This window comes from Falco peregrinus, chromosome 7 (assembly GCF_023634155.1).
Source record: "Falco peregrinus isolate bFalPer1 chromosome 7, bFalPer1.pri, whole genome shotgun sequence".
Taxonomy (NCBI): domain Eukaryota; kingdom Metazoa; phylum Chordata; class Aves; order Falconiformes; family Falconidae; genus Falco; species Falco peregrinus.
Window position 1 is genome coordinate 62338568 of NC_073727.1, and position 25675 is coordinate 62364242.

The following is a 25675-nucleotide window of genomic DNA, read 5'->3' on the forward strand; positions in this document are numbered from 1 at the left end:
TATGCGCCGCCGCTCGCAGCGGGGCCTGCTGGGTAAGGGAGGCCGCCTCCGCGGCGCGGGGCCGGAGGAGGCCGGGCCGGGCCGGGGGCGGGCGCAGCGGCGGCAGCAGCCGCACCATGCAGTGAGCGGCGAGGGAGGGCCGGAGGGGGAGCCGGCGAGGCGAGGCCGGCGGGGATCGAGCTCCCGCCTGAGCAGCAGACGAGAGGGAGCCGGCGTCTGGAGCCCGACTCCGCGGCGGCCGCTTCCCCTTTCCCTCCCCGCCTCCCTCCGCCCTCGGAGCGGACGCTCGGCCGGTGCGATGGCCCGGCCGGCGGCGGGGAGCGGGCGGTGAGCCGGCGCCCGCCGAGGGACGCCCCGAGCAAGGGGAGAGGCGGAGGCACGGCGGGAAGCGCTCCCTCCCTCCCACCTCTCCCCTCCCTCTGCCCGCTCCCGGGCGGAGCTGCGGCCGCTTCCCCGCGCCCTTCATGTCCGGGCGGCCGCGAGGCGGCCAACGGCGGCGCGCTGCCCTCTGCTCCCGCCTCGCTGCCCAGGCCCGGCCCGCCGCGGCCCCCGCGCTTCCCCCGGCCTCTCCGCCGCGCTAGGCCCCGAGCCGGCCCGCCGGCCGACCCCGCTCAGTCCCCTCCTCCCCGGCAGCGGGGGACGGTCTCCCGCCGCCGCTAGGCGGGCCAGAGGATGAGCCAGCAGCCGGCGGTGAAGATGTCGGCGGCTCCCCTCACGGCGGAGGCGCTGGAGTCGGCGGCGGGGATGCTCGAGGGCCGTCAGAGGAAGCTGGAGTCCATGATCCGCGACCCGCGCTCCCCGGTCAACGTGGAGAGCCTGCTGGTGAGGGGGACGGCCGCGCCGCGCCGCGCGGGGAAGCGCTTGGCGGGGTAACAAAGGGAGCGCTGCCCTCGCCTCGGGCGGGCGGGGGAAGGAAGGGAGGAAGGAAGGAAAGGGCTCCCGCGTCCTGGAGGAGCTTTCCTGGGGGAGGACGGAGGCTCCTTGCCCGGGGGTGGTGGGGCGGCGCTTCTCCACGCCCCCGGTCGGGCCGCCGGCGAGGGGAGCGAGCGGCGCCGGGCCACCTGAGGGGAGGGCCGGGCCCGGTGGGGAGCGGGCCCGCGGCCCCCGGGGGCGCTTGTGGGGGAACGGGCAGGCAGGGCGCGGGGAGCCGAGAGCGAGCGCTTCCCCTTCAGGGACAGCGTGTGTTGGGGAAAGTGGGAAGCGTCTCTGGGAAGCTCGGACCTGGGGAGGAAAGCGCCTTTTTTTGCCTCTCCCGGCATCGTTTACAGCGTTTACTTTCGCGCCTCGTAGTCGCAGCGTGCCCGTTCCCAAAGTACCTGCCTTTGTGCGCGCTGCGCCCGCTGCCCATCCTCGCACCCCTCTGCAAAACCGGCCTCCGGTACAGTGGAGGTTTGTTGTGCGATGTGGAAATAAATCAGGAAAAGGACACGCCTAAGGGAGAAATGTAACTGGGGGGTCCTGTGGGGTCACGTTTGTTTTCCATTGGGGCAAATTGATTCGTCTGTCTCCTATTTCAAATAGCATTTTTCTGTGTGAGTGTATGAAATATAATTTCCTTTAGTAGGAAATCCATGCCCTCAGGAAGGAGTGGGAAGGGAGTTATATTTCCCCATTTAAAACTTCTAAACTCTGGAAAGGCAGTGAGAGGCAGTCTTGATTATGATTATTTTTATTATTACTGAACTTCAGGGTCTTTAAATCTTATATTTCCAGTCTGTCCCAAGATTTCCAGTGTGGCCCAGTTATGAGGAACAGAAAAAGAGGGAAAAAAAAATCCCAGTCCTTCCAAGAGTTGCTCAAGGCACTTATACCGAGTCTTTTTTTTTTTTTTTTTCTTTCTGCTTTCAAATGACTCAGTTCTGTTTGGCCAAAATACAGGAACTGACTGAGCAGTATGTATGCCTGTGCTGTGTGGAGAATATAAGCATTTCCTATAACATCTGAAAAACGCTCTTCTCGAGGCTTCAGTACTGTATTAACTCCTCTCATAGATGTTCAGAGGCATAATGACAGCCATAGTAGTCAATGGAGGGGAATGGGAAACAGTGTTACATACCTAACTGGATTCAGATAAGTTTTCGCCTAGGCCAAAGCAGAGCTGCCTCTGGGCTTTGCTCCCAGCATTTTCACTTTGGTATTTTGCTAGGAAAACTTTGACCTGTGGCCAAAAAAAAGCAGTTAAAAATAGTACAGTCGTTCTGAAAAATGCATCAGGTTAATACTTAACCCCAGTAGACTTTTTCACACTCTCTCCCTTTATACTCAACAGTGTGTTTCTTTTATTCTCTCACCTCCCCTGCCTTGGATGTAGATTAGATACACTAAAAACTGTTTATGTTTCTGAAGAGCGGTTCTAATTGCAAAATTGAGACTGGGCTTCTTAGCACTTGATTTTTGTTTTGTTTCTTATGCTTACAATGTAGACTGCTTCATGTAATACATTGGACAAATTAGCAGACCATAGGAGGGCATTAGCTAGATTGTAAATGCATATTTTCCATGGTAAAAGACATCACTTTGCTCTCTGCACTTGCTCTGTAAGTACTGTTTAAAAAATCAGCAGCATGTAAAATATAATGCTAATCAATCAACTTTCCTAGCTTATGCACTCTATATGTCTGTGTACAAAATAATGAACGACTTCAGGTTTATTTATTATTCTCACATAGGAAATTTGCAACATAATCCTTGAAAAGTTTTTTTTTTCTTTTGGTCTTTGGTATTGTTGCTTTATGCTATTTGACATTAATTTTGTATTGGCATTCTGCTAGGCAGTTGAAAATACCATATGAGTATGAAAATATCATTCAAATTGCAAAATTTACTTGTTTACTAACCAGCTCACTTTCAGTGTAAATTCTCATAAGTTGAAATGTGTTTTCAGTTAAAAGTAGAAATACAGCAACAGAAACTAATAGTCAGGGAAAACATCTTAAAAAGACTAGCTGGAATGCCACTATTTCATCCTCCAAAAATAACATAACCAAAACTAAAAATGTGGAATGGAATTCAAAATGGAATTCATTTCCTTACACCGTAAAAAGTCATAAACAGCTGCTATTCTGCATTTTGTGTGCATGCTTTATTTTTGGGAAGCCGTAAAAAGCAAAAAAGTAACTGTTAATCTGCAACACATGGTGCAAATTTGAAAGATGTGAAAAGCTGAGGTAATAAGCTGTCTTTCTCTATATACCAATTCCACTGCCTATCAAGAGATATTTTATTCATTTAGATGTGAAGAGACTTTTTTTGTGTACCTTCCCGACTACAGGATGGTTGACCACATCCATCTGTTTATTCAGCAAGAGAATCTATGAAGGAAATATATTGATTATTTTCCTTCCACCCCCCTTTGGGGCTCAAGAGAGAGTGCTAGATTTTTCTGATGTGATTTTTGCTATATTGCGTGTCTTAACACTTGTTTGTTTATGCCTGTGTTGAGCATAATCATTTGCGTTTGATTAAAATATCTTTGGAAAACACATGCAGTCTCAATTCAGAGGCATTAAGAGATAGAGAACTTGCTATTTAGTTTCTCCTGGTAGTTAGTTATGAAGGCAAAATTTAAAAAAATGCAGTTGAAATGTGACATGGTTATCACTGTCTTCTTTTTTTTTCTGCTAAATTAAAAAAAATCATAGAGAACTTGCTACTCATTAGCATGGGTCAAATGCATATCCTGCATTTGGTGGGTTTCTTCTCCTTTTGGTCTGATAAAGAGATGAAAGTGCGAATGCTAGAACTGTATACAGTGTTCTACGATAGGTTTCAGCAAAAACATCTACAAAGAGAAGTGGTTTTTGCAACCTCCTTTAGACATCTACTGAGTGCGCTTCTTCTCATTGTATCATGTCAAAAGCCTGTGTTAGCTTGCCAATGCTAAGAAAAACAACTTTCTTATTGTTGCAGCTTTCTATGATATGGTCTCTTGCTCTTTTTGGTCATGTAACATTGCAGTAGTGGTTATGAAAACCTGTTTTGTGTATTAAGTTTTGATTGTGCAGATCACTTCGTAAAATTACTGCATTCTTATTATTTGTTCTTCTGCCAATTTGTATTATCCACTAATCTAATGAAGTGACATTTTTATGTGTACTGCATGTACACATTGATGATAGCACTTAATGGTATTTGACCTTGGGTGATCTATAAGAAACCCTTCTATAAATACATTCCTACCGAATAGTTCCTAGTTGACAGCTACATTTTAAGAAGAGCTTAATGGTTCTCAAATATATTTGTGGGCTTATGCTTTTGCATATATGCTCTATCTACAGTATTGACTGAGTTATTGTATTAAATACACATTATTTAGGGGGGTGTTGGTAAGCATTAGCTCAATACTTACTGTGTTCTAAAACTAGAGCAGATAGGTCAGTGTAGGCTGTGTAAAACTAATCCAGACCTTCACTTCCTTGCCATGGGTAATTGTATCACTTCAGCACATGCTGAACTCAACTTTAGAGTTTTATGGTGGTGACGAACTGCTTTGATAAATCTTACCCTCCTCCCTGCAGTTGTCTGCCTGGTCTTTTTGCTGGAGCCACAGCTGCATGCAGTTGCCTAGAGAAAGGAACTGGTGTCTGCCCTTGGTTTTGTTCAGTGCAAGCCTTAGGGTTTTATCATTAAGCTTAAAACTTGACATTACACTAAAGATGTAAAGTGATGAGTATCTTCTGCCTGTACTGCTATGGTTGTGTCAGCCTTTGAAAGAAGGAGTTCTGAAAGCTGTTAAGTAGGCAGTGCAGCAGTGAAATCATTAGCACGGTGCTGGGCTACGCTGGGAATGCATTCATGGTGGACTAAGAAATGGAGAGATGATTAGCAGGAGAGTGATTAAGTTTCTCAGAATATAAGTGCCTTAAAACTGAAAAAAAAACCCCACACCAAACCACCAAACCCAAAACAAACCAGAAATTAACTAATTTGCTATTTATTTCTCTGTTAAAATAAAGCTGACAGGTAAACTGTGTATTTATGCTAGTTTGAACATGAATAGATGTTCATCTAAGTTGATCCTTGCCATTGAGACCCTAGAATTTTACTCCTAATAAAAAGTGGGTTGCAGATACAGCTGTGACTCTAATCCTTTCAATAGGTGCATCTGTCCATAGCAATCTCATCAACTGGATAGATACCAGCTTTATACGAGTGTTAATCACTAGACTGAGCTCTGTTAATACAGTGTCTGTAGATCATCATGGCTGACATGCATGTATCCCTTTGCAGGAGTTTGGCCTTAAGATCTTTCAAAGTGTATCATATTTAATATGAAAGTTGTCTTAGTTTCCTGAATTTATTGCCACATAATTTGGAAGCAGTAAAAGCAATCTGTGCGTTAATTTCAGCCAGCAAACACAGGGAAGAGCTGAAAATGCAGCAGTTAGCAGGATCTGATCTGAAATTCATTGTCCAGTAAGTAGTCAAAAGGCCAAATAATTCTCTGTTCTTGGATAAATCTTTTTTTTCTTCTTGTTTGTTACAGTTCTCATGCTGTTATTTCTCTTAGTTTCTGACTCTACAAATTTTCTATTTTTGGTCTGTAATTTCAGAACATCTACTGCAGAGTTGTGAAAGATGAGCTTTAAAGAAGCAGAATTGTCTTTTGTTCATTGTTCATGTGTGATGGATTTATATATAGCAATGTAGTTAGCTAGAAAAGGACAGTTCTATTTTCTGACAGTTTTACGTGTTCTTATAGTCTGTTGTATTCTTTGCTAGGATTAAGGACTTTCCCTTTTAGTTTAAGAGAGCAAAAAAGCCAGTTTGCTCAGCTTTGATACTTTTAATTCCATATGAGATGTGTGCAGGTTTTGTGTGTGCATTCACAAGAGGAATGTTCACTCCCAGTATTACACCTGTATTGATCAGATTGCAGAGTGGGTCATTAATATCCTTTAGTTGTTCAGCCTCTGTAACAGTTTAAGGGGAGGGGGGGAAAAAAAAAAAAAAGACAGCCATGTCATCAGATTAGCAGAGTTCTCTTCTGCTTTGTATGTGATGGAATAAAAATTCAGGAACTCTTTGCTTTTCCAGATATTAGTCTCAGTATCAGCTGAGTAGTCTGTGCGAAAGCTGATTAAAACTATTTTTTTAAGTACATTTTCAGTTTTCAATTAATGGCAGAGCCATGCCAAAGCATTTGGCTGTTTGTCTAGTAATGCAATCCATAACAAAAGCTGCCTGATTTGAAAAGAAAAAAAGCTACTGCAGTAACCAGTCTCCACAGCTATCAGTTGATGATTTCTTGCCAATGTTTGATCTACAGAAGTATGACTGGAATTGTATCACTGCCACAGAGGAACTGACATTGGATTTTAAAGATGAAGATGTTTGAAACTTGGTAGTAGAGTTTTACATAATGAAATAATATATTTTTAAAAAAATATTTATGTTTTTATAGCCCGTAATAATGGAGTTTTTTTGGGGGTGCATGCTGTAGTGTGTCCAAGGTTGTTCTAAACTGTTATACTAAAAAGCACCAACTGTTTCTGGTAACAAATTTATTTAAAATACTTCTTGGTACATCCCATTGGTTAAGAGCAAGAATACTATGTTTATATTGGCAGCCTTTGCTAGTAATAAACTTATTTTAATGAGTCTTTCGCTATGTAAACAGAACATTGAATGTAATGCTCAGTTCCGAAGCCATACCCACTGTGTGTGAAGCTTTTGCTGCTACAGTAGTGAAATGTCAGAACACTCCCTGTATTGCCAGCGGCAGTGCATCTGCACAGCCAGTGACATTTAAGCTTCTTTAGTGCAGGTGAAGCATCACTTCTGTCCTTATTTTGAAACATTATATTAATTACCTGCTAACAAATTTTAAAGACCCTATTCTTAAAACCATGATTGGCCACCTGCTAATGTGCAGAGGCACTCTCTGTATTTGGAAGATTGTGATTCTGTGACTGTTGTCCAAATTTCACTAGGTTGGATAGTCTCTGTCAGTAACAGCTCCTTATGTGGTGTAGACTTAGCTTTTTGGTTTTTTTTTTCTGTATACATCTGCTACAGTTACAGCTATTGAGAGAGGGGCCTTTTTTTTCTTTTATGAAATGTCATGGAGTTCAGTTGTTTTGTTTCACAAGGAGGGATGGACGCAAATTTCTTGATTGGCTTGTGAAGCATCCCTCCTGTTCAGTCTCTGCTTCAGTTGTTGTAGGATCTGGAAGGTGATAGACATGAGAAGAAAAACAGTCTGGGTGCCACATACAAGTGATTTTTCATTATGCCTGTCTTTCATTAATTTTATTTTCTGTAGAATTGCTTACATAAGTCAAATCTTTTGCAAAAATGGTAACCAGTCACATATTCTTTGTTTTTTATGTGCCCAGATGGAGACTACTGGGTTTTGATGTTAGTGTGCAGCATTGCTACTTTAATGCCATAGTCAAATTATCATTCGTTTTTTTTAGAAGGAAGGTGTTGTTCAGATGATACAGGCAGAGGGATTAAAAAAAAGGATGTCATGCGGGAGGGTCTGAAACCTAATGTAGTGCTTTATTCGGTTCCAACTATATGAAATAGAGATGATGAAGCTTTTTTTTAAAAAACTGTACTGGAGAAGAATTTAATTATTAGAATGAATTTATGTGATCACAAGGCAACCTTATGTGAAAGTGTTTAATTCTGAATCTTGAGGATTCAGATAACTGAGTGGTTGCTTTATTGCCTCTTGATTGTCCTAAATCATGGGTACTGATTTTATTGGTCTGTATATAAAGTACAGAATAACAGGATCCTGCATAAAGCAGGATGAAGTTTGGGTGACTCATCGAAACACAAGAATTTTTTTATACTTCAGGAGGATATAAAGAGGAGGTCACATACAGATGTGAAAGAATGTTTGAACCACGATGAAAGAAGAAAAGCTAATCTTTACCAAACATTCTTTTTATTCTTTTTTTTTTTTTGATCTCAGAACAAATAATGTTGACTGTTACTATTACCAAGTAAATAAATAACTAGAAGGAAGACAAATGCTAAAGTTCCACACTTTCTTTCGAGTGGTATTTAAAGTTTAACAAAAATCTTGATTACTATGTAAAGACTGTAATACATCATTGTTCTTTGACCGTGTCTGTCACTGCTGTTACAGGTAGTTGTCCAAACTCCGTAGGTAGTAGTTGATTAAATATCAAACATTGCTCTCTTAAGAACATAATTTACCCTACTGTGGTGTAGATATATATGGGGAAATAAATACCTCTGGGTGTTGCTTGGAAGTTACTTTTTATTGAATGAGCTGTGAATTTGGAAAAATTAGTGTACTCGTGTTTGTTCTTGCTGTACAACTTGATTGAGACCCTCTTTTTTTTTTCTTGTTCAAAATGGAGTGCTGCATCAATAAATTCACTGTAGTGTGTATGTGCACATCTTCAAAGAGACTATGCTCTAAAAATTGTAAAGCACTGGTTTTGGTAGAGGGGTATACAGTCATTTGGCTTGCTTATGCTGTGAAAATCTATTTCATATGGAAAATAGTTTTAAACTGGTTTTCCCTGTGGTTTCTGAAACTGGTTTGTTCTGGTGTCAATTTTCAGTTTAGTGACGATTATTTTGAGTGCAAGATTAGGGAGACAAGCCTTGTCGTTTGTTGCTTGTATAGGACACAGGTTTTTATTTGTAAATGACTTTTAGCACCATCTGGTATACAGGGAAGTGCATGTTGTGGTAGACTTCTAACATGTGCAGCTAAAGTCACAGAAGATGTTATGGGGTTACTTAATATTGCTTCCACCCCATCTAACACAATTTTATAACCATGCTTGACTTCTGAATGCTCTTTTTTGTGGATTTTTTTAAACTTTTGTGATAGAATAATCATGAAGTCTCTCACTATAGGAACAGAATTATTCCTTCTAATAGTGCAAGAAAGTAGAGGAGAGCAGGAAATAATACCATGTTGGAAACTGTTGGTTTAGTGAATAATGAAAACCTTTCTAATGCCAGCTGTACACGTGCATGATCTGGTTTCATTAGTGAACATTTCAGGACCTCTTCCACCAACAGTAAAAGTCAGCCCACTTAGGCATTAAGCCATACTTTTTATTTCTTGGCCTATGCAATTTAATGACCTCTTTGGGGTGTATAAGCCTGGACTGTAAAGTACACCTCCCACACCCCACATCTTTATTTTATTCTTTCATATCAAAAGTGACTTAAAACAACTACTTGAATTACTCATGTGGCAAGGAGGTAGTGACAGTTTATGACTGTACTGCAGCTACTGCTATTAATTTAAACATTATTCTATGTTTATTTTTTTCCCTGTGAGTACAAAGTAGTTAGTAATTGTGTTAAACTTAAGAGTAAGCACCTGAACTAAGCTACAGATCTGATAGGGAAAGCTTAAAAATAACTGTGATTTCAAAATAAAAGTGTTCCTATTACTAAATCATGAAGTTTTGTATTGCCTTGGGTTTTTTAATTGCTGTCAAGTTCACTGTTCAGTATTACTATGAATGAATTAATTCAATTATATGGCATGTGCCTCTTTTATTTTATTTTTTATTTATTTTTCTTAATCCTCATCCCTATGGGTTTCCTCACTGTTCATCTCCCCAGAACTGAAGGACTTGTCTTGACTCTGGAAATGGTGGCATTTATGTCAGTGAAAGTGGAGAGCAGCAGAACTCTGGTTGTCAAAATTCTGGTGGCAAAATCTGAATGCAGCAGCAAATAAGGTAGCAGAAACACTGCCTTGTATGTGCATAGTGTTTCTTCTGTTTCAGGAATATTTTAAGCTTGAATTAAAAGATAAATATATAAGAAATAATAAATACACTAACACAAGCTGCATCTCCTGATAAATGCTATCCTGGCAAATTGTTTTAATTGTAGCTATCCAGCTAGTTCTCTGTTTTGAAAATAATTTGTTAGGATTATGAAGAAAACTTCTAAATATGGACAGTATGATGAAGAACGGTTGGTACATGTAGAAGCTTGAAACAGTAGCACCATGAGGTGTGAATCACTTCATTTATTTTAATGGTTGGCTGCCTCTGAAGAAAGGCAATTTAATTGTTAAAATAAACTGTTTCAGTGCTCTTCATTTTTTAAGAAGAAATACCAGTATTTTTTCTGATGTGTGCCCTGCAGTGTTTCCTAAGTGCCAGAAGTCCCCTCTTTACCTGTGAGAAAATCTTTGCCAAAATTCAGTAACATTGAAGGGTAACTTTAAAACCAATTCTGTAACATATGACACTGTTAAACCTCCTAGATCTTTTTTATATGAGACTACTGCAGGAGTGACTTCACTGAACCAGAAAGCTGGAGACAGCATTGAGCCTGACTGTAGAGTTTAAGTTGTCTATGCAGTATGGTATGGCTGAAAGGATGTGTGGTAATACAATATTCATGTTTTGAAATCACACTGTCTAAATTTATGAGGGAGGATGCACAGCATATCTTTCAGACTTAGATATAAATTGGTGAAGTTTCAGTATATTTGAAATCCAAGTATTTTTTAATTAAATGAAAACCAAGCAATATACAATGAAGTTATATCAGTTTATCAACATGTTACATCAAATGGATGCTGAGTGTAAGGTGTGAGTGGAATGGCATTGTGTAAGCTGTTTTGAGGTTTTGTAGTATGTAGAAAACGGGATTGAGGAAAACTCTTATACACGTTTTAGTCCAAGGTAAAAAAAAAAATTAGTTATATTTTGATTTCAAGCTTTATTTGTAGTGCATAAACATCAGAAGAGCATAGCATGTGATTGGACTCCTTTCTTGGCATATGAGAATTGTTCTTGGTTTTATACACAAAGTAGTTTTCTGAATTGTTTTATTTTCTAATGTCTGAAAACTAACCCCTGTTGGGTTAGTTGTCCTCTAAAACAGAAGGAGGGGTAGGGGAAAGATGCAAACATGCTTAATGCTGTAGTATCTTACAGTCACTGATGCTGAAAGTACATATGGATCATGAGAGCATCATAACATTTTTGTCTTTGTTTTGATTGCATGCAAAATAATCATGAAAGTAAATAAATCAGCATGGTAGTCTGTAAGTCTCTATAACAGTAAACCAGACAGCGTCAGGGTTCTGCCATGTTCTAGCTGGCATGGTATTGCTGTGTCCCTAGTGTTAAGTTCTTAGCCTGTGGCTATCCAAAATCATGCTGTGGTTGGCATGGGGAATGGAGGTCTCGCACAGGGGCTCAGGTGCTGCTGTTGTTTCACTTGCTACAGATGCAGTCTTGGAAACCGTCGTTCACCCTGAGCACTGTCAAAATTCATTTTAAGCATAAATTGCTGGTGGTTCTGCTGGTTTTGGACTTAATTGCTAGATTAGACACAGTGTGACAGAACAGGCTAAGAAATACTGTGGTGAAATGTGGTATTGCCATTCTTGCAGCACAGCAAGAGATAGTAAAGTAGAAACAGGAGATCTTTTAATCTAAAATAATACAACTCCAGTTATCTGGTCTTATTCCTATGTTCACTTTCTGAAAATGCTGCTGTGTGAGTAAAGGGATGTAGCCCTGTTCTTTAATAAATTGTTTTTATATGTTTGAACTCCCTTGGACAGTAAGCTGTGTATAGCTAGTTGTGTGCAGATTTTACATGAAGGGTAGTAAGGAATAAAAAAAGAAACCCAAGTCAGTTACAGACCAACTTTTGTCTGGAATGGCCTGAAACATTAGGGTCATGCTTTTACCTAAATGTTGTGAGGTGAAGCTGATAAACTGTTTTTTGTTTATGTAAGGACTTTGTTTCCCCAGATATAAATGCTCCTTTAGTAGACAGCTAGTAATAGTCTCTACTTGCTGTAGGGTAGTGCTTCACTGGTGTGACTGTTTTGTTTCTATTTAGCTCATGGGTGTTGTGCTCTGTACTTGAGTGTGTATATATATAGGATGTGTGCTGCAATGCTGTTACTAAAGGTATAGGTAAATTTTCTTCTTCCCTGCAACATTTAGCTGAGTGCATACACCTCTTTTTACCCTAGTGATCTTGAAGGGAGTTTTTCCTTCAAGTGTAAAAAACGGGATTCCTTGAGAAAGCAACTGATTCAGATGACTCTTGTGGGAATTGTTCTGCTCAGGTCTAATGGAAAGGCAAGATAGTATTTGCCTATCGGAATTGCTTGTTGCCAAAGCTTAAGGAAATTTTAGGAAACAAGTTACTGTCTATGGGAAAACTATTTTCTGCTTATAAAACCATGATGAGCTTGAAATCTATTTTCTATTTCACTTTGTTTTCCCAAGTAATTTGGGATATTCACTTAGCCCTGGATTTTTGGCTGTATTTTTATTTCACAATCATGTTTTTTTGATTCTGTGCAGATTTGTCTCTGGAATACAAAGAATGGGGAAACTGATCATGTTGGAATAAACACGAGCTAAATAAACTGAAAAATATTCTTCCATTTAAAAATTTTTTAGCTACCAGGAGCACAGCAGGTATTTTTAATACCAGTATGTAAAACTCTGATAGAATTGTAATTTAACTGTCTCATTAAAGACAGACATGCATTGCATGTCTTCTGTTAAATGACATGGTGATTAAGGCAATGTTTCATTGCTCAAATGTATGAAGATAATGCCACTACCTTGTAAAGTTATTATCTATTGGAAGAAAATTCTTATACCTGGTTTAAATTTTACAGTGCCTAGGAATCTTTCCTTGTAGTAGCTTTATCTTGAAAAGGCTGTGAAATAGTCCCACAATTCTGAAGATACAAGGTACTTAATTTTCAGTTTGAGACCAACGGTTCCTGAGGATGTGGGTTCCTTTGTGAAGATCTCTATCAGTCATAGACAAAGACCTTTAGAATGTCTTTCTGTCTTTTCAGATAAGCTCTGTCGTCATCCGTTCAATAGCCATGAGTACTCAGGGGATTAGGGAAACCCTAAAATGCTGTAGGATGTAGTATCTGTCTCTGAAAGACTTATAGAAGCAGAAAGAGATGAGATTTTGCAGATGCAAGCTTACTAAATAGGCAGTTATGGTCCCTGGGTTACACAACTTTGGGCTGCAATGTGGAGGTAAATACAGCAGTAATTAAGACTAGTCTAGCTATTCTCAGGTAGTCTATAAGGCTTTGAAGGAAGGAAGAGACTACAGAGAAGGTGACCCTTTTACTTCTAAAAAAGTGGGTGCAGCCAAGGACAGTCATGTGATATGTATGTGCAAAAAATTATTAATGGAGCCAACTTAGCTTTTCTGTCATAGGAATAGCACATTTAGAAGAGGAATAGACATTATGGTCTTGATAATTGAAATAAGGTTTTCTGGATTTTTTTTTTTAATAGTCTAGATTTTTTTAAGTTGTGTATATTTTTGTATTTATTTAAGGGCTTTAGTCATTAAGAGTAGTAAAATTTTTTTGTGTATTTAACAAAAATATATTTATTTTCTGGGAGTTTGTAAATGAACCAATAAAATTGTATGCAGTTGGAGGGAGATACCAAGCAGCTTTTAATATTAGAAAAATAAATGTTCAGAAATCTGAAGAAGACAGGAGTTTTTTGGTTTGGGAAACTGAAGCTGAGTGATCTCAGAAACTTTTTAACCCGTGTCTTTCTCCCTTTGTTAGCCATTTGTTTTTAAATGGATCCATATAACTGAGTTCCACAAATAGTTTATCAGTTAAAGAAGTAGCTCCACCTGCTTTGATGGGGCACCTCCCTAATGATGACACAGATATTTGTGCCGATGTGTTGTGAATTGATTTGAGTTACTAATCTGGATTAAAACTAACCTGAATCATTTTTCCAGTTAATCCTGGCAGATTTGCAAAACACGGTGGTAACTACCACTGTGACATTTAAAAAAAACCTAACAACCCACAATCCTACACCTGTCCAAAACAAACTAAAAAAAATCCACAGTGTATCTCCTTTCCTCAAAGAACTAGGTTTCAAATGAATGGTGTGTTTATTAATTAAAATATGCAGCCTACTTTTTTTGAGTGCAGGCCATAAGCTTTGTGTCCTACCAGTGTCTGTAATGAAACTTTGAAGGGAGCACGGGGACAAGACCAAAGCTCTGTACACTGCTGTGCAAATACTGTAGCTACTTTCAAAATTGCAGAGAACTTAAATTAAGCTCGAATCTGCTAATACAAACTTAAGAAGAAAAGAGAAATAGAATAAAAGAGTGAAGTAAGTTTTGATATCGCATTCAGACCTATATAAGAAAGTAATGGGGTAATAGCACACCATCTTACTAGCCTATCTACAGAGAAAACTGTAGAAACTGGAAAGGTTTATTTTAGAAAAGAAACTTGTAAAAGGCCAGTTCCTATTCCTTTTCTACGTTTGCATTCAAGTAACATAAACTTATTTTTTGCATTGTATACTGTTGATTTAATCGGTTGTTTCTTCCCCTCTGTTTTAGGAAAAAAACAGGATTCTGTGTGTAAACAAGCTTGTTTTAAAAATTAGTAATGGCTCATGTTTTCTTCTGAAAAGAGCAGGCAATAATGGAATCCATCAACATACAAAATGCCAAAATGACTAATTTGAGGTCTTAGCTGTCAGTTGTTCTTGGTGCCATGTTACGATTGCTCCATCTCTGATATGTATGTTGTGTTACAGTGGCACAAAGCAGGCTGAAACCAGTGCAGCCTGCTTTGATACCTGACTGGATTAAATTATACAAATACTAATTTGTCCTTACACTTACTCATTGTCTTCTGATTTCATATTCTCCCATCACAGAATGGTTGCGGTTGAAAGGGACTTCTGGAGATCATCATCACATCAGGGCAACATCAGCTACATCAGTAGTGTTATATTGAGTCAAGATTGTTTAAGTGTAAAGGAAAAAATGCGTTACTTCTAGGTTGTTAATGGAGATATGGGTATGTTTATCACAGATAAAACTCTTCTGAAGGTTCCACAGAAAACAAATGCTTAATGTTACAGCTGGTAAAAGAAAAAGGTATTTTTAATGATGGATGACATTTACAAATTATTAAGAAAATAGCTGAGTATTGATGTAGACTGTCTTTTCCAGTACTGATGACAGAAGTCTTTCAGAATCGCAAAATGGTTTGGCTTAGAAGGGACCTTTAAAACCATATAGTCCAACCCCCCTCCCACAGGCGGTAGGACATTGTCCACTGGATCGTGTTGCTCAAAAGGCCCACCTAACCTGGCCTTGAACTTTTCCAGGGATGGAGCATCCACAGTTTCTCTGGGCAGTCTGTTCCAGTGTCTTGCCACCCTCACTGTAAAAGATTTCCCCTTATGTCCAATCTAAACCTTCTGTCTCTCAGTTTAAAAATGTTGCCTCTTGTTGCTACAGGCAACAAGTTAAAAAAAAAGTCTGTTAAAAACTCTCTGTCTTTCTTGTAAGACTCCTTTAAATATTAAAAGGTTGCAGTAAGGTCTCCCCGCAGCCTTCTCTTCTCCAGGTCGAACAGCTCCAACTCCCTCAGCCTGTGCTCACAGGAGAGCTGCTCCAGCCCCCTGACCATGTCTGTGGCCTCCTCCGGACCCGCTCCGACAGGTCCATGTCTCCCCTGTGCCGAGGGCCCCAGAGCTGGACCCGGCGCTGCAGGGGGGTCTCGCCGGAGCGGAGTGGAGGGGCGGAATGCCCTCCCTCGCCCTGCTGCCCACACTGCTTCTTGTGCAGCCCACAACAACTGGCTTCCTGGGCTGTGAGCGCACATTGCCAGGTCATGTCCAGCTTCTCATCCACCAGTACTCCCAAGTCCTTCTCAATCCATTCATCTCCCAGTCTGTTTTGATACTGGGGGACTGCCCTGACCCAGATGCAGGACCTTGGCTTTGTTGGACTTCACGAGGTTCACATAAGGAATAGACTCATAGTTTACTGGAGTTAAAACTGGAATTAGAATTCTTGATTCTTTGTCTGAAAATCTTACAAAACTGTCAAATAGGATTTGTGGAGGGAACAGACACTTACTGTGTCACCACAGTCAGTTTTATGTTCAGTTTATTTCCTGTTTGTAGCCTGATATTAAGCAATTCAGAGTCCTGTTTTGGTAACAAAACAGATTGTGGGTGGTACAAAAAATATTTTCTTTACCTTAGAGTGCAGGAACTGTGACAGGATCACTTTCTGTATATACTGAATCTCCTGATCAGACATGCTACAGGAAATTTTCTTTCAGAGAAGTATGTATACCAGGGGATAGTATTAGTTTTCTTCATAGAGTTCCTTTTTTGACAACACTAATGTGAAACATGAAGTACAGCGAATCCAAAATCTGTATTGTTATACTGTGCAGCTGTTCCCAAAATGTTAATTTATCATCTCTTTACAAAAGAGGTGAAATGAGTTTCTCTGTCACAGTGGAGAGTTTCTTTGGGTGTTTGTACATTCTATCATCTCTCCCTTTTATTATACATTCCTTTCCCCAAGATAAACAGATTAGATAGCTAGACTAAGATATTTTATTTTATTATTTAACAAATCATGAAAGTGAAATGGATCCTAGAGAGATGGATTCCTGAAAGTCTTTTGAAAGGCACTTTGGGGCAGGGGAAATGCTTTTCAGAAACATTATTATGGTGCAGTTTTACAAGCACTTACTATGCATGTTTAGCTTAAAACGTTTTAGTAAATACAAGTTAGTGGGTAGGACTACTTATGGGCCCAGAATTAGACATGAGGTTGTTCTAGTCCAGAGGACCATGGATTTGGTAATTGATGCCAGTGACTGTATTTTGTTTTTTATAATCTCTCTGATGTGCAAGATACTTGTTGTACCCACTTAATTTTAATCTTTCTTCTCATCTTAGAGCAACATGGAGCCATTTCAGTTAACAAATGAAGTCTGTTTCCTAATAAAAGTATGTTTCGTTTAAGTGGATTCCTGACATATTAGACCTAATGTTTGAATGTGTATTTTGTTAGCATAGTCATTACTGCTTTGAAGCTGAACAGTTTACCTTATGTGAAATTTAATAATAAATTCAGTAATCTAGTAATATATTCAACTTCTGTGGAATTCCACCCCTTCTTTCCCAGGTATTTCACTGTATTTTTGGAGTGAGTTTTGTATGCCTTATGAAGAAATAATTGGAGGAAGAGGAAAGGGCAGACATCCTGGGCTCACTGATGATTTTATTTTTTTCAGACTCCAGATGTTTTGTTCTGTTATCCATGTGAAACTTGAATTGGAATAGCTGGAATGTTTGTAACTGTGCCACTGTGATGAAAATCACAGGATTAAAATTACTGATTTATCACATCCTTAAATCGGAACAGTGATAAAACCTTTTTTTTTTTTTTTTTTTTCCCCTTAAAAGATTGTATTCTAAAGACATTGAATGTTTTACATGGTACTGTCTGCTTTTCTCTGAGATCACTAATAAGGACTACCATGTGCCTTGGTATGCATATGTGTGTGTACCTGGAAGTTATTTTTTCTTTATGCTACTGAAAGTGAATTTTGACAAGAGATTTGTTTCATGTGCATGACTTGAGTAATTGCAAAAATGTGTTGCTCTTCATATCCCCTATGATTACTTAAGTAACTTTATTTTCTGAGTTATTAATCCCCTTTGACAAATATGAATACGTAACACTGGAAATAATAATGAAAACTGTTCTTCAATGTTTTGAGTGAGGAAATACGTACATTACCTGTGCTTTCTTTCCTCTGAGCTTTACAGTACATTTAATTGGGTCATATTGGCTGACAGGTGTTCTGTCCCCTTAATCTCCTTTTGCCAAGCATTTAGTGAAAAATACTTCAGTTTTATGTAGTTTGCTCTACCTTGGTGCTAGCTGCACTACTTTCATTATGCTAGTCTTTGAAAAGCATTTTCAACCCAAACTGTCAAATAAGAACCAGCTATTATCTCTTTTTCTCTCCTTTCTGTTTATGTGCACACAGTACATCTTTAAATATATTTCATAAATTTGAGATAAATTGTAGTATTTCCTAATCACTTGTTTTATAAGTAATTGTGGTAACTGCTAATCTCTATTGTACATAGAAGAAACTTTCTGCCACAAATTTAAAATGTTGTCGAAAGAACACACTTCAGGGTTATGAAATGCATTTTAAAAATGAGCTTGACATAAGTGAAGAAAGCTACAGTCTTGTCTCAGACTTGTAAGGCTGGCTGCCTTCAGAGTTCCTGTAAGCTTTCTTTGTCTTTAGAGTTTGGGAAATTGTATTCACTTTTCCATAATCTATTATGCTGTCTTCCTCAATGATGATATTTGGAGACAAATCCTGTAGCAAGTAAGCACCATCTGACTAGGAAACGGAGCTTGTACTGGAGAAGTTGATGAGCTTTTCTGTGATCCTTAATTTGTGTGGAATTTCATTCTCTGTTTTTGGACTGGTCTCTCAAACACTTAGGCTTCTAGATACAGATGATAAAACTCATCTCTGCTGCAGAAAGCCTCTTTGCTTGAGGAACGTAATTATAGACCAGGATCTTCAGGTGGGAGGTTCACACTGATGTCTTGATACTGCAAGGTGCAGTTCGTGAACACAGTGTTTCTCAAGGAGTGCGACAATCTTCAAAGTCTAAATCAACCACAGGAGCCAAATGTATTGAGACAGCTGCTCTGGCTGTGGAGGAATACTGCAGTGTTTTGTACAGCAGGACTAGGCTCCAGAAGTCTTCATGTCCATAAAATTGTATGGCAGTACTCCAGCCAAGATCTAAGATAAGCCTTAGTCATTCGCTTATCTGCAGAATGGGATAGGAAGTTGAGGAGGAAAAGTGTAGTTTGGATTTTTGCAGGGTGGATTTTTTTTGAAGGGTAGGGAGGGTGGAGGTTTTCAAGTTGACAGTGCAGATACATGAAACTCAGGATAAACATTCTTTCGAACTACTTAATATAAATCCAAACAACACTTTTATGAGAGGGGTTATGACCTTTATCTTAAATAGAATGAGAAGGAAAAGCTATTTGAAGAGGTGATGTAACCATTTGTCTACAGAGGATGGATCAATTTAAAATAGAATTATTTAAATGACAATAGTTTATGATTAATCCTTGCCCAAAAATATATACGTATTGATATAGCTGCATGTGTATTAATTTACAGCTGAATGTGACCCATGTAAATATGACTTTCCTACAAATTACCTTTCTCTTTTTCATTCTCTCTATATTTCCTGCTCTGTTTCCTAAGCAAAGGGAGGTACTATATTCATGTTTGAACAGTTTTATGTTTAGTTATATATTCACTATTTTCACATTTTGTTTTTTTGTTTTGTTTGTTTGTGAGGAAATAAATGATGAATTTGGTGGATGACTTAAAAATACGTAGGGAGTGTTTTGTTCTTGAGACAGCTATCTGTCCTGTTGTTTGTGAACCATAACTCAGCAAAATGCAGAATATTTTCTGTGGATAAACTAATAGCTATTGATAGTATGCGTAGCATATTTTTCTTACAGTTACGAAAATTCTCTGTTCTTAAAATAGACTGATTAGTGTGACCAGAAACACTCGATACATCTTCTTTTGAATTTAAGTTGCACTGGTAGAATAAAAGAAACAACTTCTTTACAGTTTTGTGGTCCAGTGTCTGTGTTGTTTCCCCTCCCCCGCTTCCACCCCCACCCCCGCCCCCACCCCATTTTTTTCAAGTTGGAATGACATGACATTTTCTCAGGAGTAATTTCCCATGTATCTAACTGATCTGTCTTGGTTGCTGTGTTCTTTCTGCTGGCTTTCATTTTACTTATCTGGCCCTGCAGTTAGCAGGTTTAGGAAGCTAAATGGCCAGAACTGAAAACTGCAAAAGACCTGGCCAGTTTAGCTCCCTAAGCTGGCTTGCTCAAGATGAGAAAGGCATCACTGCTGAGTCAAAGGAGGGGTGGGGATTTTTGTTTAGGGGTGGGGAGACTGGTTTAGACTGTCCTGGAACTTCATCCTCAGACCTTGAATAGATCATTGCTGTATGCAAACATATGCTGCTTGACTGGTAAATCTGCAGCCCTGAAAATTACTGTGGGTTGCTATAATTGATTTACTCATTGTTAGATGCCTGCAACATACACAGCTTTGGAAGCAAATGATAACGTTAACCGGCTTTCAAAGTTTGTTTTGAGAAGAGTGAGGTGGAGTAAGTTCTTGAGACATCCATCTTAACTGTTGTGTTTATCACATTTCACTTAACTATAGCATAGGCTTGAGCTTCCAATTTCTCTGCAGTTTTTATTCAAATGCTTCTTGATAGCATCAACAATGTGATGGCTGTTTACTACAGTTTGGGGCAAATGGAAAAAAATTAGCTTCAATGGTTCTTTTACGCTGGTCCTTGATGCAACATGTATATTAGAATGCCCTATAATGGTCATTACTTCATGTGAAAATTATATGAATTGGTCAGTTTTTATAAAAAGTACAAGCTGTTCACTAAATTCCATGTCAGAAGCCCTCCTACAGAACTACTTTTGATCCTTTTTCCTCAGTGAATTTAAAAGAAGCAATTACCGACATATTTTACAATTTCAACATTTTCACGTTTGTTATTTGTGGAAGTCCTTCAGGCTTTGTTAAAAGATGCAGCAAATGGATTACTTCATCATGTATTCCAGGAGCCACTTACTACAACTTCTAGGCTTTTTTTTTATTTTACCTTTAGTGCAATCCTATTAAAATTATTTTAATAGACTATAATATGTTTAGACATAAGTTTCAAATTTATTAACTTTATTTTTTAAAACTTGCATTTTAAAATAACATTTTTACATTCTGTATGGCTAATGTGTGCAATACCTATTATGATTTCTTTTGTATAAGCCAGATAGTGAGATGCTGAGACCTGGAGATAGATGTAGGAGGGATAGACTGCATAGATTTTATTTATAAGTCTCTTAGGTGCATTGTTGTTAATGTCATGTTAGGGAAGGAATGTATAAGAGGGGAGAGCTTGTATTAATGGTCTCATTAACATAACCTTTTTAATGAAGGGCTTAATTGGTCAAAAGCTGTGTCTAGGTAAAGAGGTGAAATGACATCACACAGCTAAAATTTAAATATTGGGAAAAATTCTGTGTTTAACTATGAACTGTGTTCCAAGAAATTATGGAAAATAAATACTATGAATGTAAAACTGCAGCTTCCTATGGCCACCCAGGCACTCAGTTGATGTTGGTGTTCTAAAATCCCAGTAGTTTATGCAGTGATATATCGCCTTAGGAGATGGTGCCAGGCTAGACCCTCTTTTGCTCCCCACTCAGGTTTTTGAAGTGCTACTAAATAACGTTTCTATCCAGCATTTGCTAATTTACTGGCAGCATTTTTCAGTTACATTAGGTACTTTTGTTGCATTTCACCGTGTAGTCTTGCTCGCTCAAAAATTTGCTTTGAAGCCTGTGGAAGTTAAAGTGCTTATAATAAAGCTACAGCTTAATTAAAAATGTGTGGTAAATGTAATATTTTATCAGAAAATGCTGAGTTAGTTATAGTTTCATGCAACAGACCACCAGAACCTCTTTCTAAATGGTTATTAACAGTAGTTATGTAGAATTCCTCTGCTTTTGTGAAGTTGGTGGAGTGCTATTATTTAGCTGTGAAGTAGGCTTGAGTATTGCTTTTGCCATCAACTAGACTGAAAAAATGGAAAACCTTCAGAGAGCATTCTAAAGAAAGGAACTAAGCTGATGGAAAAACTGGTGTCCTTCACAGGTCTGTGTGTGCATCTAGGGGAAGACAGAACAGCTGAACTGTTGTAATATAAAGAGAAGAATTCTGAAAGTTGTTGTTTAAAAGCTTTACTTCCTTAAAAAAATCTCCAGTCTTCAGAAGTTTGTGGTCTTCTCAAGCTGAAGATTTGGAAAGATCTTTTACTGCCTGGTCTGATGAGAAGAGCAGCATGCATTGTTAATACAGCAGACCTCTTCACATGCAATGAAGAAAAAAAAATAGTTCTAGGGAAAAAATGGCATGGCAACTTGGACTGTGTAGTTGAGTTTAAAAACCTGTAAATGTACTGACTAAGACATCGCAACTCTGAAGAAGACATAAGACCGTGGTGAAACATTTCATATTAAAATCAGTTAATGACATATTATGGACATAATGCAAGATCAGCTTTGAGAGAATTAAATCTTGTCTGGGAACTGAGCTGAGATGGAGCTATACAAGGAAAGAAACCCCAAGAAGAAAAAAGCAGGAAATGAGGAAGGAGGTGGGCCCATGCAAACCTCATGAAGTTCAAGGCCAAGTGCAAGGTCTTGCACATGGGTCAGGGCAATCCCAAGCACAAATGCAGGCCAGCTGGAGAATGGATTGAGAGCAGCTCTGAAGAGAAGGATTTGGGGATTTTGGTTGATGAGAAGCTCAGCATGACTCAGCAATGTGTGCTCACAGCCCCAAAAGCCAACCATATCCTGGGTTGCATCAAAAGAAGCATCCCTCTTTGTGCTGGTGAGACCCCACCTGGACTTCTATGTTCAGATCTGGAGCTCCCAAAATAAGGAGGACATAAACCTGTTGGAGGGAGTCCAGAGGAGGGCCATTAAGGCGATCAGAGGGCTGGAGCACATCTCCTATGAAGACAGGCTGAGAGAGTTGGGGTTGCTCAGCCTGGAGAAGAGAAGGCTTCAGGGAGACCTTTCAGTATTTAAAGGGGCTTATAAGAAAGACAGGCTTTTTAGTAGGGTCTATAGCAGCAGGACAAAGGGGTATGGCTTTAAACTGAAAGAGGGTAGATTTAGATTTGGTATTAGGAAGAAATTCTTCACTATGAGAGTGGTGAGACACGGGAACAGGTTGCCCAGAGAAGCTGTGGTTGCCCCATCCCTGGAAGTGCTTGGGGCCAGCTTGGATGTGGTTTTGAGCAACCTGGTTTAGTGGAAGGTGTCCGTGCCAAAGAACTAGATGATCTTTAAGGTCCTTCCGACCCAAACCATTCTATGATTCTATGATGATGAACACAGGAACATGGCTTTGTTAAATAACTACTTCTGGTGTTGTATTACTGATACAGTTAAAGCACCACTTTTGAAAAAGCCTTACATATTAAACTTCTTCATGCTTCAGTAGAAATAAGGCAATTCAGTCAAGATTCACTTAATTGTAGTGCAAAGTCATAAGAAACTTTTAGGTTTTCTTCACTTCTGTAGCATGAAGAGCTGGTGCAACTTGGTTTGCAAGTGGAAGTTGCAAAAGCAGTTACCTCATTTTCATGCCTGCTGCACAGAATAGCTTACATCTGCATTTGCAGGGACAGTACTTAGTGTTCCTCTGAGTTCCCAAGAAATCACAGCATAAATTTCCATTGATCTTCATGCTTCTGTCTTACTTTAATACGTGCATTCAGTCCATTTCTGTCCAAGGAAGGACATGGATCTCTTAGTGAAACATGAGGTGTCAGCAGGAAGGTTGTGCAGCTGGGAGGTGACTGTGTCATCAGGCTTTCGGAGGGGTGCTTGGAAGTCTCTGAATACCTCCTTATTTTTGACTTGGTGAGAAAACTTAAAAGGAGGGAGTTGGTTTACTAAGATCATCACTACTTGGAAGAGTATGCTTAATTACAGTGTGCCATAATTATGTAGTCAGTCAGAAAGTGAGTTTGCATAGAGCGTTGTGATTCACACTGTCACAACTACATTGTAGCTTCATTTTTTTTCTGTTGCTAATGTCAGAGTTTAACAAATGTAAGATACCACACTTTGAGTTGCAAGTTTGACGTGCATAGTTTGGATAAATTACAAGTGTCTGTAATATTGTTAAAAATGCCTGCTTTTCACACAAACATTCACACAGTAGCACATACAGATGGCTATGTGTTATGTAGCACCTGCTTAATTTTGAGGCTGATCAGAAAATTAAATAATTTTCCCATTTAATCATGTACTTACTAGAGGATAGTACTTGAGCAGCTGTTTGTAGGGCTGGGCAGGTGCCCTGTTCTGCTTTTGTTCAACTATTTCCTGTAGCAAGTGGAAGATTTTTAAAATGAGGCAAAGTATGGTTATAATTTCCTAAACATTTTAGATTAAAGCATCATACTGTTAACTTTGCACATACAGTCTTAATTGCAACAACTGAGCGGGTAGGAATCGATACATAGCAAGGCACGGTTGTAGGTTTCCATGTATATTACAAAGTAAGATTGGATTGCAAATTTACCGGTAGCTTCAGAACTTGGGAGACTTGTAGAAATGTTGTCTTAATATGATTTCTGCATACTTATTGCTAATTTTCCCATGGTAGATTTTTTTCCTAGGGCTTTTTTTAATACAAAGAAATCTAAAATTGTGCTAGTAAGAGGCTTCATTATTAAAATGTTTCTTCAGGACAAAGGGAGTGAGTTAATGTCTTCATGAGCATTCTTGTTAATTGAATAGCGCAACTGTAAATGTAAAATTGATACGCAGAACAGCATGTCCTAGCAAACAATCCTGATTGCTGGTAAACTGTTCTGGTAAAGAAGGGTAGTGTTCATTCAGCTAGAATAGAATTTCATGTCAGAAATACGGATAAGGCTTCTGCTCAGAGGGCAGCGTTGGCTTTCACATGTAGCTGAAGAACAGTCTCCTAGTTTTGAAAATACTTCTCTGTGGGAGGGATGGGCTTTTTTTCTTCCTCTTTGCAGTTTTCAGAGACAGGTGTTGCCATGAGGTAGAAGGGAAGAGCTGGCAAATTACAGGCAGGGAAGCAGCTCTGAAGGCTTCTTAGTACAGGGGGGAGTTCTGGTTCTTGTTCCTGAATACATAAAGGGACATAAAGCCTGTGCACCTGACCATGGACAAATGGGACCAGAGTGACTGTCCCCTGTCTGTGGCCATGATTCCTGCTCGCCTCTCAGCAGTGCACCATGCAGTGCACAGCCCTGGATGGCTGCAGGGGAACAGGCAGCTATTTCTCAAGTGCTGCTGCTGCGAGATAGGCTTCTTCACAGCCTCAGCTGACGGACATAAGAATTGCTGTTGGTTTTGCTAGGAGTGCTCAATAACGGTAAAGCAGTTGAACCCTTTTAAGCATGTGTTTGGATGTAGTATATTTTGCAAACTTGTTTCGAGTTGTTTTGATGTTTTTAAGCCAAATGAAAACCTGTAAAAATTCAATAAGCAGATGAATTACTTAGTAAGAGGGTCAACTTTAATGCACAGTTCTGAATGATGGTGGTTCATGAAGATTTTTCCAACTTTAAAATGAATTCCAGCTCTTACTACTTTGAAAGAGCTCTTATTACTTTGAAAGATAGTTCATAAATACTTACATATACAGCACTTAATACTTTTAACAAATGCGGTTGTACAACTATAGACAGGAGATTTCAAGTAAGTACAAGGTTTCTAAGTGTTGTGTAACTCCTGAACTGTAGAATCTCATGCCGAAGTGGGAATAAGCAGGTGATGTAACAGAAGATGATGCTACTAAGCTGTTATAGTTGCTTTCATTGCATAGGTAGATGTTTTCTCACTAATGGATGCTATTGGTAAACATTTGCTTATTATAATTTATGGCACCTCACAATGATCTTGAGGCCATTTGCCTCATTTAGATTTTACATTCTCCTGTTTTTGACTAATAAAGGGGTGGAAATGCAGCATCTTGGTTAATCTGATCTTGTTTCCCAACAAAATAAGTTAGGTGCTGCCTGAGTGCTGAGTTTGCAGCATGGATGAGATATGAGCTGTGACATTGGTAGAGTGAAAATTGGTAAGAGGGGAGGAGAAAGGATGCGCATCAGCAATCTTGTGGGGTTGTGCACCTACTCCAGGCAGAAGTGTCTGTCTAGGAGTCTGCCTGTGTTTCAAG

At 39.4% G+C, this 25675-nt stretch overlaps 1 protein-coding gene across 2 annotated transcripts in view; it reads left to right on the plus strand.

Annotated features, from left to right (window-relative positions):
- The first annotated feature begins 92 nt into the window (after positions 1–92).
- ROCK2 (Rho associated coiled-coil containing protein kinase 2) overlaps positions 93–25675 on the plus strand; it is a 100932-nt gene continuing 75349 nt past the window's right edge. The window contains exon 1 of one of the 2 annotated variants that reach the window (XM_055810764.1): positions 93–822. In XM_055810764.1, the coding sequence (XP_055666739.1) occupies positions 673–822 (150 nt within the window). In that variant the 5' untranslated portion in view covers positions 93–672. The remainder of the gene's footprint in view (positions 823–25675) is intronic. The other variant, XM_055810763.1, reaches the window with a different exon arrangement.